Below are 17,648 nucleotides of genomic sequence, written 5' to 3'. Positions count from 1 at the left end.
CAGATTGACTTTTTCGCCATTGTATCATCATTCATCTCAGATCCCATGTGTGTGTTTAATCTGTTGCAATGCATACATGCGAGCTCACGCATTTCTGTATGCAGGGGAAAGGCATACGTGTGTGTGTTCTCCTTCCCAGCGTGCAGCTCCCCGAGCCTGTCTGTCAGCGCGTGAGGCTTCACAGACTTAATTAGAACTCACACACTAATCACATTTCCCACACCACCTCCAGCCAGCGGTGATTAGCCCCCATAACAAATGCAAATTCTGGAAAAAAAAGGGGGATTTTCATTAATGGCCAGTCTTGTGTGCAAAGCAAGACCACAGATCCTATTAGCGGAATGAGGCTTGGAGGGAAAAATGGACTCTTATATATTTCTTTAACTATTTGCTGCAAAAGGGGATAATATTCAAAATGAACTCATAACACCATAATGAGCAGGAGGGCAAGCATCCCCAGAAGCATCTTCATGCTGCTGGATGAAATGTGTAAGAAGAAAGCTTATGCACATGAAGTAAAGAATATTTCCCTTTTGTACTCAGTTGTGCTTGAAATCCTGTAAGACATGGGTCCTTCGAGCCTTCCTGGCAGATGTCAGTCAATACTTTAACAGCTATTATTTTTAAACTGTAAAGTAGTCAGCAGATGTAACTACAGCATCAACAATGTCTCTTTTTCATCTTGTTGCCAAGTGAGTCATGCCAATATGCAAGCACAAAATAAAGCTTATGGGGCAGAAATAATTTAAAAGACTGCAGTCTAGTTAAGTGATTAACTGAACTTTTCCTTTTTCCTGCTAAAACTTCTTTAAACACTGATTCAATGAAAATTTGAATTTGAATGAGGATCTTTTTCATATCAGTTAAAAAAATAACTTAATTATTTATTATTTTTGGTCACTTAAGGACTTTTTCAAACAGGAAACTGATATATAAACACTCTTTCAGTATCTGAAGTATTTAAACAGATAGCAGATTTATTACAATAATAATATTCATCTAACATCCCATTTTGTGCCACCTTTGGATACTTTGTTACATATTCACTCTTCTGTTTGCTCTTCTGTTTGGTTCAATTCATGTCAGTGCTATTGTTATAGTGCCAATTCACAACAACAGTTACCTGACGATGCTTTATAATGTAAGGTAAATGACCCTTACATTGATAAAACCCTGTTTTCTACAGTCATTGGTCTCCACTGATTCCAAACGGAAAGTTTTGTCTCCATAGCACATAAATGCTGCATTAGGTTTGCTGGCTACTGATATTATAGCTTATTAATCCTCTTTTTTAAGAGTCAGCTGAGAAGCTTGAAGCTGTCCAGTAGCTATGAGCTTCAGACTGGGAGCTGGTGATTGAAGTAATTAGTCGAGTGTAGTAAAAAGACTGGAGTTATAATAAATGGACAAAAGCATTACATCACATTCTTCATGTCTGCTACAGAATCTGATGTCATGAAGCACTGAGCACACAGTTTTTGTGCTGATGTTAATGTCAGAGCAGGTTTGGAAGTAGGAGACGCTGCTTTATATGGGATATCTAGGAGGGATTAAATGTCCCGCACTGATTTGTTACAATGAGGGCATAGTATTACAGTCCTACACTTGAATTTCAGTGAGCTCTTTACAACGCTCAGGTCTTTCACAAGTGTTTGTGCAGGCAGACTGCACTTGGTTTTTGATACAGCTGTGGCAATGGGCTAGAAAACGCCTGAATTCAAAGATAAAGTGCTGGAGCCCAACACTTTTGTCCGCGTAGTGCATGTGGAATTAACTGGCCTGACTGGTCTTTCTCTAGAGTCTAAAGTCATTTCATCCAGCAGCATGAACATAAGTCCTAATCATAATTTTAAAATGCACTAAATAACATTTTTAATTAATTTATGGCATAAGTAGGCAAAGGAAAGTGCATATATTTGTTTATTATTTGGTTCAAGGTACCTAGCAGCTTCATATGATATAATGATCCCCACACTGTAGTAAAAGGGGAATACCAGAGGTGTTGGTAGTTGAATATATAGCTAGTAGGTTCACCTTTTTAAAAATATTTACATGATTCCATGCAAATTTAGAGGGTGTTGTCTTCAGGGTTATTCAGTTTGCAATTTTTTGTGCTACATTTGAAGTGTTTTTGTCCACAGGCTGGGTAGACCTATTTTCTATGAAAATTAAATTCAGTGAATAAGGATCCATGTTTACTTTTACACAAACGCTTCAAACCATATTCCAGACTCATAGTCTCTCTCTCTCACTCTCTGATCGACAGCTTTATTAGTAGAGCTCTGCAAGGTTTTGCCCTTGTGGGACAATTTGCACATTACAGTGCTGTCTGCGCTGTTTGTTTGAATTTTGTTGCAATCAATCAAGACCAGTACACAACTTGAAGCTGCAGGCAAATAATTGAGATAATCCAGATAAACTGAGATAAACCACGCCACTAGCTGCAGCGCTGAGTTTGACCTGTCACATCCCCACAGAGTTGGAGCAGTAATTTTCCAGCTCCACCCTGCACACTGGTACAGTGCTGACACACTGCTGGCAGCTGACACGATTTGGAGACAGCGTGTGAAAGTCAGCAGAGACATTCCCTCACTAACGCTGTTCCTCGGGTTTGTAAGAGTCACATTCAGTAACAGGACAGGAGGGGCACTGCTGCCCCGATATGAGCACAGGTACATGACAGTCTATAAGGGCACAGGGTGTGTGAGTGAGACAAAGGCTGAGTGTGTGACAATGTGTGACAGTGTTTAAAAGTGTCAACTCAGCAGAGCTGTCCCGCTCTATTTCCTCAGCTTCTCTTTTCACCCTATAATAATCAATAACGAGCCCCAGCCTCAGTTGGCACAGCAACAATAGATAGATCAACATTACATTACAGATGAAGCCTGTCAGCAGCCGTAGGGACTGAAGAGTCAAAGCACTTTGTTCTCCTCTCTTATTCTCTTTTAGTCGCTCCCATCATCTATGCTTTTCTGTGTCCCGTTTCCACTTCCTCTCATCCCAAAGCAGAGAGAGAGCTATTTGAATCTTACATATCTTTGAAGATGTCTTGTGTTTTGCTGTGCAGTTAAGTTGCGACTCTTTTTTACGAGTATGTGCAAATACAATCAAGCTCAGTGGTGTGTTGTTTGGCTCTTGGGCTCATTTGTATTAATATTTCAGCTCCACAGACGGCTGCACGCTGTATGTAGATGAATTATATAAGAGAGTGGAGAGGTGGGGTGGACGGAACAGCCATTTTCGCTTTATCTCAATCTGACTCTGACCTCATCTGTTTGAAGTATGTTTAGAGTGAAGGATTGAAAGAGTGTGGCGCTGCAGACAGAGAGTGTGTAGATGTGTTGATGAGGTGTGTGCTTTGTTTGGGGCTATGTTTGCCTTTATCTCGCTGTTCACTGAACCTCATTATCGTTGAAAGAGGAAGAAAGTCCTTTTCTCCTTGAAACTGACTTCCATATTGATTGATTTTGGGCTGTACCCCTGTAGTAGCCTGCTTACACACACACACACACACACACACACACACACACACACACACACACACACACACACACACACACACACACACACACACACACACACACACACACACACACAAACAATGACCAATGTGTGCAGTCACCCATGGCAAAGAAAAAATGCAATTACCCAGATGTCATCTCCAAATTTTTATTTAATAGCAGCAAAAGCTGGTGTGGCAAATAATTGCTTTGCTAGAGTGCATTGTTATATAAGTGAATACAATTCTAACCTGAGACCTCAGTACTTTAAATAAGATCAACAAACAACACATAAGGGTTAATTCATCCAATAAAGTACAACCACAAGAAAGACCAGAAAACCAGAGACTAAAACAAATTGCCAAATTTGGACTGCTGAGCTTCTATTTTTCCGGCCTTTCCAGTGAATGAGATGGTCAAGACAAGCTGGCAGGCAAACTTGTTCCAGATGAGCACAGAAAAGATTGAAAACTGCAGGTATTCCAGCCCTCTCTGATGTTACAGTGTTAAGGCCTCACAGTGTGCAAATAAAGCAGTCCACTAAAGAAAAAAACCCTCACACATCACAACCATTTAACAAGACTGCTGGTATATCTTTCAGACTATACCGTGTGCTTTTTGTGTGATTAGTTAGATTTCTCTCTATGTATGATATATGTATGGTATAAATATATATATATATAACTGTAACTGCTGATCTACAGTAAGAGATTACTAAAACCATGTGCTTTTCATTTTTTGACAAACTTTTAAGAAACTCATTGATTTCTTCTTTAAATATTAGGAATGATATCAGAGATTGGCCTATTTATTTGTAGGCCAGTATTATATGATAAATACATTGGATAGATATGTCGTCTGCCTGCTTAGAAATATAAAACTCTTGATTAAAGTGTATAATAAATATGCCCACATTGATTTACAGGTAAAATAATTATTAAAAGTGCATCCTTAACAAGAAGAAACCACTAAATAATGCCAGTTGATAAGTCCAGTCCATAAGCTAGCAGGGTTTTCCACATGCACCTGAAACAGATAAATGGTGGATTCATAGGTAGTAGATGCTCGCATTGCTCTCGCTAAAGACAAACTGCAGCATGCATGCATGCAGCAAAAATATGAGTGGGAGAGAGGAAGGAAGGCGTAAACTAACCATCAAATCTTAAAGGTTTGGATTCACTCAGATACTCAAGTCTGGTTTTCAACAAGGACCCAGATTAGAATTTGCTGCCACTGTGATAATAATAGGGAGTACAGGGAAAACCCCAGCTACCCTGCGGCACTTACATTAGGAGAGAAATGCACACCGGTGGTTGTAAAAGTATTACTATTACAGTTATTTATCTGTGATATCTGAGACTGTGGAAAGTTGAAACATTGGAATGGATGCATGGATTCAGGCTTACGTTTCCTGGATCACATTTGTTGATTTGTGCAGCTCTTGCTGAGGTAGTGCTAAATCCCTTAAAATCTTAAACCTTATAACTTCTCCTAAATGTCCACTTTACCCAATAGCAAATAATAATCTATCCCACAAAGCACCATTTTTACCTTTTGTTCAAAGCTATGATTATTCTGTCACCACAAATTTGACTGTAAGGCCTAAAATGTTCAATTGGTCCATCAGATAGTAGATGATGTTACTAGAGGTTGGCTATGAGGCGGCTCACAAGATTCTGGAGCTCCTGAGTCCTGCGCTCAGTAGTCTTCAGCACTTCTGTGTGATTTGCTTTTTCATTGCTCTCATAATCTGTCACAACCTTGTTGGTGATGAGGGACAGGCCCAAGACACGTAAGCGACGGTCAGGAGCCACGTCCTCCTGGGCACGTGTGCCACAGTGACGAGCCACCACCACCTCCGGGACTGTGCTCATACCTAGACAGAGGGTAGAGGTTGACATTTAATTGAGTACATAAAAACATTCCTTTACATCTCAGTTAGTACTGAACCTTGAAAGAGACACGTTAAAAAGAAAAGGTGGTTTGACTTCAGCACTGTGGTATAGGTCACACAGGATCCTTCATTTCACAAAATGCAACTTTATAGCAATTTCTATTAGATCATCCCTGCTTAATTAATCTCCATGGCTTGGCTTTCTCTTATAAATGTGTAGTTACCAACCCAAATCAAGCTAACACCTCACAGAACATGACGAACATGCCATAACAAGTAGGCTTAAACTTAAGTGTAAAAGTAGTACTAAGATAGTTTTAAAAAATTGTGATAGTGGCCCTCCTCTGAGCAGCAAAACAAGCCAATATGACTATATTATTAAAGTCATAAATAAACATAGGTATATCCAATGTTTTAGCAAACAGTTGCTTATTAAGAATTCATTTGGAGTCATTTTCTTATCGTTATATGATGTATTTAAGATCCTAATTAACTTGTCTGCCATTTGTTGCTGCGTCTGTAGCATAAAGTGTTGAATTTTTTTAAAAGGATTATGGCAGTGAAAGTTCATGAACTTAGACATTCATTTTTATTAGCTATCTTGTAATAACTATTCTGTCATAAATGGCATATTTTCCTATAATTTAGCAACTACTCTGGCTGTGAACTGACATATGTAAAAGTAAACTATAGTAAAACTCAAAAAGATAATGAACCCAGGTAACAACTTTCAAAATGTATCATCTTTTTCTGCCAATTTTACTACACAGAAAATATTTACCATTAAACATGCTACATTTACTGCAACTGATCTGATGTAGTTAAAACTGGTTTATATCAAGTTCTTGCTTTGTAGGACATGAAAGTCTAAATCACATTATGATGCATAATAACACAAACAAAACATCAATTGCTATACAGTGAAAAAAGAGTAAGAGGGTGTATGCTGTGATGTATATGATGTGAACCGGTGGTTACAAGGATGAAAAAATGATCTCTGATGATAGCTGATTTTTCAAGTTGGTACTGAAAAAGGTGCACGTGAAACTGATTTAGTGATGAGGTGTCTTGTGTTGTGCCCCTTAAGCGGAGCAGTAAGTGTTGGAAAGGAGTTATTGGTTTGAATTTGAAAGTAAAATTTAATGCCATTATTATCTGTGTAAATTAAAGAAAGTCAGGGTACTCGATCCATGTGCACAGGTGGAAATGAATCATATGAGCTCTATGATGTGTTCTTGGTTCAGTAATATCTCTTGTAGTGAGGGAACAAACTGAGAGGAAGTAGCACAGCAAACTGGGAGGCAGTGTTACGGCTCCCAGTTTGATCTCCACCAAATTATTTAGAATTAGAATTTATTCATGGATGGATCTAAAGAGCACAAGTGAATAAAACTGTAATGAAGGCAAACAATAAGCAAGTCCAATCACGTAACATAAACCTCCTTCTGTATTGTCATAACAACAAATCACAAATAACACTACTCAGATAGTTTTTCTGATTTGTTCCAGTCATAGCCTGAATCCAAACCATTTACTGTTGACTTGTAGACTCTGCATGTATAAATTATTATTTTAACCACAGAGCTGAATTATTTAAATAAGAAAACAGAGCTTGTATTTAAACCAACTTCACCTTCAAAAACACAAAAGTATTGTGCAGTATAATTGTGTGTAACTGTATACTACCACATAATGTGCAAAAACAAGTGTGGGGGGAAAGAAACAGGGGAATTAGAAGAAGCGTTTTCAAGAGTGAAGAATTGCAAAGTCATTCATACTGTATGACTTTGTAAAAACTGGAGGTTATGTAATAATAACAGGAGAGCCAGGTGCCAAGTTGGTCTGTCAATGATCTGAACAAATAAGTAACAAATACAGACTCATACATAATACATAATAGATCACTAGGAGGACCAAATGAAAAATACTATCCTTTATACAAAACAACATTTTGCATGCATAGATTTTGAAGTCATTTTTAGGTCTTTAATTTAGTTAAGCCATCATATCTTGTGTACCTTTAAGTCTGGGGTTCAATATCGGACAATTGAACCAGACAGGAAAACTCTGTAGTATCACATAAGCTTGTTTTTGCACTGTCCTGTGAATCAGGTGAAAACTGATGCTTTTTTCCCATATGGAAAAGAAATAGTAAAAACTTGTAAAAGACTTGCATAAGATGTGGCCTACTTCATACAGTGAATCATATAAGGCTTATATGATTTACTCATGAAAGTGGCCACTTTCTCATTACTTTTATATATTGTTTTAGTAAGTATCCAAAACATACAAGTCTCATTTATATAATTTTTTCAAGGGATCTTATATCTGTTTTCACTCAAGACAGATACAAACTTTATAAGATTTATATATATCTTTTCCATATGGGTTAGCTTCCACTAGTTCCAACTGTTGGGGTAATATTACTGCAGAAATTTAACTGTTGGTACATCTTCAAAGTAATTCGTCTCTCCGTATTCATATTTTTTTAATGTCTGTATGGTGGCTCTTGTAGATGTACTGTTATGAAGTTTTAACCCTTTATGGTACCTTTTAAAAGGACACTATCTGAACTGAGGATGAAGGAGCTGTACTAACCCACAGCATCAGCCCCCAGCCTCTGCAAGAGTTTGCACTCAGCAATGGTTTCATATGTTGGGCCAGCCAACATGCAGTATACCCCTTCCTGCAGGAAGCTGTCATAGCCCAGTTCCTTTGCTGTTTTTCTGGTCAGGGCTCTCAGGTCACGGTCATATGCATCTGACATGCATGGGAACCGCACTCCAAACCTGCAGGGATAATTAATGCATGAATGAGACACAGGAGTAATGTATAAGATACAGATTTTCCTTTCACTGCCCTGCCCGAGTGTTTCTGTACCTCTCATCATTGTGCCCACACAGAGGGTTCTGTCCTGCAAATCCGGGCATGTTGATGTGATCTTTAATGAGCATGATGTCTCCCACACTGTAGGTGTCATTGAGTCCTCCTGCTGCATTTGTCACAATCAGAGTGCTCACACCCAGCAGATAGAAGACTCGCACTGGGTAAGTCACCTGGAAAGATAAAAATTGTATGCTTCAGAGACAGCAGCTGTCACTCTTTTATGGTCTCAGTGTTTGTCAGTAAATTACAGAAGGAAGTTACAGGTAACCTGGGAATAATAGCAAAGCAAACAATTCATCATATGAAGCAAACATTATAAAAGTGCCAGCTTCTTTATGCACTGATGTCAGTAAGATTTTTATTACTGTAGGTTTTTGCGCATGTGTGGTACAGTGGTGGTTCTGTGCTAACCTTTATATGGCAACTGATGGCCCATAAATGACTGTTGCTACTTTTCACTGCAGTCACATTTAGAAATTGTTTTTTTCTATTTCACATTCCCCTAGAGATTGAATTGCCTATGAAAGTGCTCTGCTAGTTAGTGCAGAAATGTTATCGAGTAGCTTGCTATCTTGATAAGGTCAGTGCTGTCACTTTGGAACATTGGTATGCTTGATATAGGATTTGCATATTATAAGCCCACAACAAACTTTGTTCCATGGACAAAATTTAAGCAGAGCCGTGTGTAATAACAGGACTGCAGAACCTCTAAAAGCAAACGAATGATATAATGTTTGGTGGAATACTTCTTCTAAAAAAACATATTCATTGTATAAGACAAAGTAATCAATTATAGGCACTTATTATTGCTGGTGTAATCTTTACTATACTAAATGTTTCAGATGAGTGTATTGCCATGGTAACAATAGCTGATCTGCCTAACCACAAGACAGTTGTGATAAGCGTGTCTTTAATTTGGCAGATATTCTGTCATTAAGCAAAGTACTGGAACAATTAAAATGTGCGGACAAACATCAGAGTGACACTGAGCCATGCAGTTACTGTACATGGTTAATAAAAACATCCCATCTAATGTTATCTTGGCTTTATTTTTTTCAGGTTGCCAAGTAGGACTTAAGGACCATAACACAGGACAAAGTCCAGTACATTCTGCCAGTGCGCCCCAGGGTGGCTGTGGCTACAATGTAGCTTGCCATCACCAGTGTGTGAATGTGTGTGTGAATGGGTGGATGACTGGATATGTAAAGCGCTTTGGGGTCCTTAGGGACTAGTAAAGCGCTATATAAATACAGGCCATTTACCATTTTACCATTTACCAGAAAAGCAAATTTGTAGTAGAAAATTTTACTTAAGCTGGCATAGGTGGGGGGTGGCATATGCAGACGATTCATCTAGAGACATTTAAAATGTTGTTTGTCTATACTTCTAACTGGATATAAGAGGACTATAAAGCATCTGACCTTCTGTTACTATAAAAAAAATGTGTCTTTATGATTCAGGGGGGTCATATGGAGAATTTTATGTGGATATGGCATGTGAAAGCGGGTAATAAAAGTCAAACCAGGATACAGTCTCCACAGGCCAAAGGGCAATCCAATGTGACACACTGGTTGTCATCTCAGCACTTCAGCTGATCATTCTACAAACTTGGTAAATTGTTACCTCAAGTTGTACCTATCCTTGATCCTTGATGTCATACACCCAAATTTCCCCTTGTGGGACAATTAAAGGATTATTCTATTCTATTCTATTCTATTCTATTCTATTCTATTCTATTCTATTCTATGTAAGTGCTTATTAAAAGTCACTAGGCTATTTGGGAGAAAGTCTTAACCCTCTCAAGGCAGGCGTTGCCGATTTGCAACAGTTAAAAACTAACAACCTGATTACCCCACATACATATTTTATGAGGTTTTTTTTTACTCAGAAGTACCACTGCAGGACTTGGTTGTGCATTAGCAACAAAAAGTTTAATTTGAGCCTGAGAGGGTTAATTGTCTCAGAGAACAGCTTTCTCTCATAGAATATAAGCTTTATGGAAGAAAGTCTGATTTTGACTCATCAATTTAAAGAGCAACAATCTATTTTGACGGCAGTTGGAACTGCATGTTTTTCTCAGTGTGACTGACTATGTCAGAATTTAAACTGCTGGCTGAATTCTACAGTACAGTGCATCGTTTGCATCAGCAAGGTCTCAAGACACAGAAGCGAGTTGGGTTGTGTAATGGAAATGTTGTATTTGTTCCAGAGTTGCTTGTTTTTTCACAGCACAATAATGCTGATTCACGAGTTATGAAACTATTCTATGAAACATGATTGATACAGTCTTGAAGACCCTGAATGTTCTGCTGAGGGAACGACTACACCATATGAATGTGAAATGAGTACACCACTTCGTCTGTGTGCCGAGCCAGAGTCTCAGTCCCATATGCATATAATAACCTTTTTAATGAAAACTCTGAATGATGACTGCTTTTTATTTGTCTTGTTCTTTCGTTACTGGATTTCTTCTGTAATTTGGGATAGAAATTGTGACAGAAAGCTGCTCATGAGGCAAAGCAATAACAAATAAATGTATATCTTTGCACATTTTCACATGGAGGCCATTCAAAATGCAGTTAGATCAAATATAATCCCAGCAGAGCAGAGCATGGAAGTGGACAATTAATGGGTTACATCCCAAAGAGTAAACACCAGGTATCTGCTACTCACAGTAGCTCAAAGAAAACACCAAGCTTTCTTAACATAAGCAGAATACGCAACTAAAGCTCCCCACACAAGACTGGTCCACACACTGACTAACCAGCTCTTCACTTGCTTATATGCTGCTAGGTGGCTGATTGCTGAATAAAGCCAGCTGTCCACTGGCTCCTCGGGCGAGCTGGGTGGAAGCTAAACTACTGGATGAGGAAAACGCACCCACACAACACACAGACTTGCTAGGGCTGTAACAAATATAAAACTCATATCAGAGACATGACTGTTTTTAGCCATACTAGCCTCACTGCTATTTAGATGATTAAAAACAGTCATGTCTCTGTATTTACTGCAGACTGAAATAGTTTAACTTTTGCTTTGTGTGGAACCAACATTTTCTTAGAACTGCAGCTATTTATAATTGTAATCCCACAACGCCAGTTTAAATATTGGTAATTTATTACTTATTTTTATTGTGAAATAACTATACACTCTATATAAGATGGCTGTAGCCAATGTGACATCAGAAAAGAAAAAGATGGTCTAATCTGGGTAATAAAAGGTACCACAAGCAGTAGATTATCTCTACATACTGCTGCTTACCGTTTGTATGTTGTAACCCTCGTAGAAATGGAATCTCCCCTGCATACAGACACACTCGCAGCCATTCAGCTTGCCAAACACCAGCTGCCCTGCATGACCCTGCACTGCACAGCACACGTGTAGCATTAGCCATTGCTGGCATGAATATGCACACTGTCCAGACAGTAATAATGAGTTTTAGGAAACCGCTTACCAGTGCTGGTGGGAAAATGTGGAATATCCTCATATTTGAACACTGTCTTCTCCTCCAGCAGATCAGCTAGACCGCCCAGGCCTGAACCACAGATGATGGCCACTTTGGGACGCTGCTTTGTACGGTTAAGCAGCCAGTCCGCTGTCTCCTTATAGTCTTCATAACTGTATATGAAAGTGTTAAGGAACATAAACAATATCAAGTCAACATGTGCAGCTTTAACTGAGAATACAAAAGTAAGACATTGTTGAAAACAGAAGAACCAGCAGAACAGCTTCAACTGAAAGTTGTTTTAACTTCTATAGGCAATCATTAAAAGTCAGAACTCTAAAAAAATAGAAAGATTAATGAGTTTTGTTCAGTTAAGGCTTTTCTGTGTGGATCAACTAGCCTGACCTGTCTATCCAGCTAAAGTGTGTCCCTTTGTGATGACAAAGTTTCCACAACTCATGTAAAGCTAATGCTCATTGTCTCACTGATTGCACTGGTAGAGTTACCCACTATTCAGCAAAAGCGATGTTAAAAATAAGTGAAAAGATCATCTGGAGGAGAAATGTGGGAGTAAAAACCCACAGAAATGAACACTGTAAAAATATGATTCAATGATGCAGGGTGCAACACACTGAAGGGCTTTTACTTTGCTATTTTGAGTGCACCAGGCAAATTATAATTCAGGGGTGCTGATTTGATTGGGAATGCCCCAAGGTACTACATTATATAAAGCCTGAACCAGTCTGTAATTCTGGTTATAAATGTGGTAGTAAAGCTATAACCTTGTTAATGTTCCCTCAATGCCTCAAGTCAAGCCTTGTTGTTAAAATACAGGGACACTTCAGGCCGTGGCCTTTACCAGATCAAGCTGAAGCAGGGGAAAGCCCAAAGACTCTAGAAATCCCATCTAAGATATATGCTATATCTGATTAGAATTAGATGTTCTGGCTTATCTTTTCCATATTCCACCTGTTTCTTTGCTAAAAACCTAGCATGGAATTATTTTAGCAACAGTAGAAGTTTTGGCAACTGGGATGGAGAGTTCAGTCAAAGTCATAAAATTTCCATGAAGTAAGAAAGTAGGCCAGCTGCCAAATATATCAGGGGCCTATGCATCAAAAATGTTATCCAGAAGAAAGAAACTGAAAGTAACTGAATCATTATCCAGTCTGTCAGTTGCAATTGTGGCTCTATAACTAATTCTTCTAATAATAACTAATTTTCAGCTTTGTACAAGAACACCAGTCAGGAAGATTAACACATGGCTGTACAAACGTCTGCTGGATTAGAAGGTGGAGAATAAATGACAGCATGTCAGGTTATTTAACCATTGCATGTTTTTTTTTATCAGTGATTTATAAACCCAAGCAATGGAAACATGGAGACATCAGCAGGGGTGTATAATATGTAGCATAGCAATAAAACCATCTCTTATTCAGCAAGAACATGATGACAGCTCTCATTCCTGTAATTCTGCTGTAACCTTTTATTTAAGGGGAAGTAAACTTTCCCCATAAACAAGATGAATTTACTTTTGAGTAGCCAACTAGACTTACCAAATAACAATTATAAGAACTTGATGTTTAGCCATCTTTGTATGATGGTGTTAATCTGTTAGATTATCCTGTTTTTTAAATTACATAATAACCTTACAATTTCTACTATGTGTTAGCATTTTAAAGTCATGTCAAAATGACAGCTTGTAAAAAAACTGTGAAAAACTCAGTACAATCCATGTTTCATTAGCTAAACCAAATTTAGTTGCAATAAGTTAAAGTAGCTGTTTTCCGTGTCATCCTCTACAGTAGCTTCTAATTTTACAGAGCAGAATCTTAAAAGCAGAACCTCTATAAAGCCTTCTGCTTTTGTAGAGCTAATAACACCTGGATGTTATTTACTTTTTTAGTCCTGTGGCAGTAGTTTTTCACAGCTACCTAGCAACATATAGAGTAATATATGGGTAAGCCAGTACATTTTATTTCGATTTTTCTCCTACCTGCCTTTCAATTGAGCTCAATGTTTATCTAGGTTACGTTTGTCTTTGAGCTCACTTTGTGATTATGTTCAATTATACAACAGCAAGCAGGAAGTGAGTTTGTAAGGGCTCTCCTTCCCTTGAACTGGTGGGCTGGTATCGTGTGGAGCTGTCCGTGGTGCTGCGGGAAATTTGTATTCAGGCTCTGAAGCCTGACTGCCACATATTTCTGGCATTCCGAACACAAAGTCCCGAAAACACAAAAGGCAGCTTGACTAGTCGCGGTAGTTGCTAAGCCCCAGGCTTTGAATTAGACACACAAGACAGGCCTGTAAAGTAGGCGAACATGCAACCAGTCTGACTAGATCATTATGATAGATAGCAATGACATTTGCATTTTTATATATTAACAATGCAGGTTATTCTTCCCTCACGCTGTAGGTAAAGGCTTCCACCTGTCATATTACGACAAGCTCACTTCATAAGAGGAAAACCCTCATTGGCTGGTCTAATCTTCAGAAATAAGCGTCCTGTCACTTTTGCCTTCATTATACGTTTCTCAAAACGCACAAAATGCTTTATGTAAATCTTAGGATTTATTCTTTAGACCCTCTTCAACACCGTCCACATTCCAATTAGACAGCGTAGTGGCCTTGACAATCATTAGGCTCTTTTCACTAACATCCAGCCTTGTCATCCAGCCTTGTCATTCCTACCTGCAGTGACTGCTGGAGGGGTTTGCCGCTTCCATATCCGACGATGGCGACGATAAGGTCCCGTTTAGTGTTTATTTTCACAGGTGCTTCCCGTGTATGGTAAGCCAGTTAAAGCCGCCGATGGAGACTCTTCTGCTTGGGTGGACGGAGTGCGGAGGGGGTGTTGCGCGTTGACGTCAAGACATTTCGTAGGGGATGGGGGCGGGGCTTACACAGAGTGCCGGTCGCACTTTGAAGAATACAAAATCCAATTTTCCAGCCGACTGGGCAATTTACTGATCCGTTTCTCATGACGAGACAAGACCGGGAACAGAGGGAGAAACAGTGAGAGGGCGACAGAGAAGAAGGGAAAGGAAAAGATAAGGAAATAATAATAATAAGATAAAATCTAAACAGTAATGTTGTGGATTTTTTTTGTTATTGTTTTTTACCCCACAAATATAAACAAACATTTCAGATTTCAGATGTTCCATTGAACACCAGTTCGGGGAAATCCCGCATGTGTCTGAAGCATGCTGTACAAATAGTGGCTCTGACTAACAATTCAAAGTGCTGACTCAGGGATTAGTAGAAAAGAATGAACGTGAAAACACACAAAAACCTAATACAAAGCAGTGACACAAGGCATAAGAAAAGGGGAGCAATGTACTGCATGTAATTACAGAGACAGGATAAAGTAAGGTAAATACAAAGCTTATTTGTTTAATATTTTATCTTAAAAAATCACGAGTTTACAATTAACAGGTCTGGTTATGGATTAAAGCCAACAACTCATAAACCATAAACATTCCAGAAAAAGTGAAAAATAGTTTAGTATAACATTTCAACTTAAATATGAATAGTTCCTATTTAATGCAACTTCTTTGCATTTATTTTTTTTCATTTATTCACATGGGACAAGTTAGAAACAAAAACATGTCATGGTGGTGTTGTGTAGCAGGCTGGAGTTGGACCCAGATGCAAGACTCGAACACAAAAGAGATTACTGAAAGAGGCAGCTTTTATTTGCAGCAACAAAGCACTAAACTAAATACATGAAAACAAAACCTAACATTGGAAACTGAGAACTGAAAACTAGAAACGTACAATAAAAAACTAGGAACTGGGGAGAAAGCAAGGAGAAGTCAATGGCCAGCGTTGGTATTGGCGTGGTGTGGCGTGGTGGTAGTATCGGACGGAGGCCCTTGGGCGGCTTGAATGGTGGCTGGTATTGACAGGGATGGGAACCCTTGAGCAGTGCAGGATTGGGCAGTGCAGTGACCACTGGTTCAGGCAGAGATAAACCAGATGGAGCAAGGACCTCTGGTGGAGCAGAACCAGAAAGTGCAAAGAGCTCTGGCTAGCTGGAGCTGTGCAGGGTACACAGCCTGTTAAGGGTGCAGCGGCTAGGGCTACACAGCACATGAGGCTTCGCAGGCTCAGGCTGCAATGTGGAGACCATGGCTAGCTGGGCAAGCTCGCCTGACCCCCAGCGGAGACAGATGACTGGGACGCCTCAGCTGAGCCCCCAGCAGAGAATGAAACGAGAACCTCCGGGGGACCAGAACAATCTAAGGCCTCAAACTCAGTCTCTGAATTCCAGTGTTGGGTAAGTTACTTTAAATTAGTAACTTAGTTACATTACTAGTTACTTCTCTCAAAAGTAACTCAGTTACTTCAAGTTACTCGTTACTTTCAAAGTAACTAGTTACTAGGGAAAGTAACTTTGGTTTTACTCAGAATTCTCTTGTTAATGTGTTGCTTCCGTAACTGGATACCCAGCGAGATTGCCAGTCTTCTAGCTTGCTTACTTGCCAAAGGTGCACTGTGCCACCTACCAATAGAAAGGAAAAAATAATGTGCATATTTCCACGAGTGAAATCCCACACCTGGACCATCATTGACCGCCGCCATGATTCTAGCCTACGTCACAGCGTCATGTGCGCTTTTTACATCCAACACGAAAACTGCAGTTGTGGTGCTTTCGATTGTACTCAGAACTCGGAAATTCTGCCTTCCGAATAGGAAGATGTAGGCAACACCAGACTGCAGATGAGCTGCATACAGAGCTGGACTGGGACAAAAAATCGGCCCGGGCATTTTGACTAGACAACAGCCGCCATTATAGGAAAAATCATAAAGCCTTTGAATGAAAACAAACCCTGTTTTGACTGTGATGTACACTGTCTTGATGGTTTATATGTATCAATCTATCAATAGTTTGTTGTAAGATTCAGATAATTATTTTTTTAAAGCTAGATATTTTAAATGAAAATAAGAAAGTATTTCTTTGTGCCCCCTCTCCCTGTTAATGCCCTACCTGCCCCCCTGGCAAAACTTTGCTAGACCCGCCCCTGCACAGTTACCAGCTGTCAGCTACATAGAAAAGGATCCTGGTGTTATTTGTCTCTCAGAAACAGTTCATAACTTCCCTTCAACTCATTCATGTCACCTAAAAGGTAAACCTGTTTCTCTATCACCTGTTCAGCTCTGATGATTCAGTAAGGACATCTCCTGGTTTCATCTTCATGTTTCCCTCTCACCAGATAACCAAACCGATATCATGACCAGCAGCTTTTACAGCTGTGGCTCCAGCAAACATCAGCTGATACTAGAAAGCAATATTAAATCAATTCTAACAACAGCTGATCAAGCTTAAACGTGCTGCTGTTGTTTAGCGCGACATCCGCTGGTTTCTTCTTTCTGGCGCAAAGTGGGCGATAAACAAACAAGAGAGACGGGACTTGCGTCAGAAAAGCCGATCAGCTGATCATTGATCAGTTTCATTATTGAAGTAGAAACAGAAGAGGGAGGGGAGAGAATGAGAGAAGAAGAGGCAGCTGTGTAGCAAAGACACAGAATAACTTCAGCTTTGTGCCTTTTTCATTGTAGCTGAAGTCCGGGACAAACTGTTCCTTTTCACCGCAATACGAAACGCATAATATTTTCTCTGAATATGAGACGATTCTGTTTTTACAGGACGGTTGGAAACTCTACTAACTAACTTTATGAACAAAATAAAGTTCAACATCATTAACATCATAGCACCCACCCAGCTGTATAGAAACTCGTCATGCTAGCTAGTACGCAGTACAGAAAAAGTCAGCATAACGAAAGTATACTACACCTAAACTTAGTTTATATCTGACCCAGACAGACTGCAGGTCATAACTTCTTACCTGAAGTTCAGTTCACCTGACACTCGGACTCCTCGGGTCTCTGCTCCTCCTGCCTCCCCTTTCCCTCGTCCACC

The 17,648-nt window shown here is 39.4% G+C and overlaps 1 protein-coding gene across 1 annotated transcript; it reads right to left on the bottom strand.

Moving 5' to 3' along the window:
* Positions 1 to 3,662: 3,662 nt before the first annotated feature.
* Positions 3,663 to 14,556, bottom strand: pnp6 (purine nucleoside phosphorylase 6). The gene is made up of 6 exons (XM_085411377.1): positions 14,417 to 14,556; positions 11,735 to 11,898; positions 11,542 to 11,645; positions 8,275 to 8,450; positions 7,993 to 8,183; positions 3,663 to 5,376 (listed from the first exon to the last, which is right to left on the bottom strand). Exons 1-6 carry the CDS (start codon positions 14,449 to 14,451, stop codon positions 5,144 to 5,146), a joined length of 903 nt encoding a protein of 300 aa, XP_085267503.1. The 5' UTR covers positions 14,452 to 14,556; the 3' UTR covers positions 3,663 to 5,143.
* Between the last annotated feature and the right edge of the window lie 3,092 nt (positions 14,557 to 17,648).

Source organism: Rhamphochromis longiceps, linkage group LG7, assembly GCF_057381845.1.
Source record: "Rhamphochromis longiceps isolate RC_006_pf linkage group LG7, R_longiceps_female_GT1.1, whole genome shotgun sequence".
Taxonomy (NCBI): Eukaryota; Metazoa; Chordata; class Actinopteri; order Cichliformes; family Cichlidae; genus Rhamphochromis; species Rhamphochromis longiceps.
The sequence above is the reverse complement of the archived record's forward strand: the minus strand, read 5'-3'. Positions and strand labels throughout refer to the sequence as shown.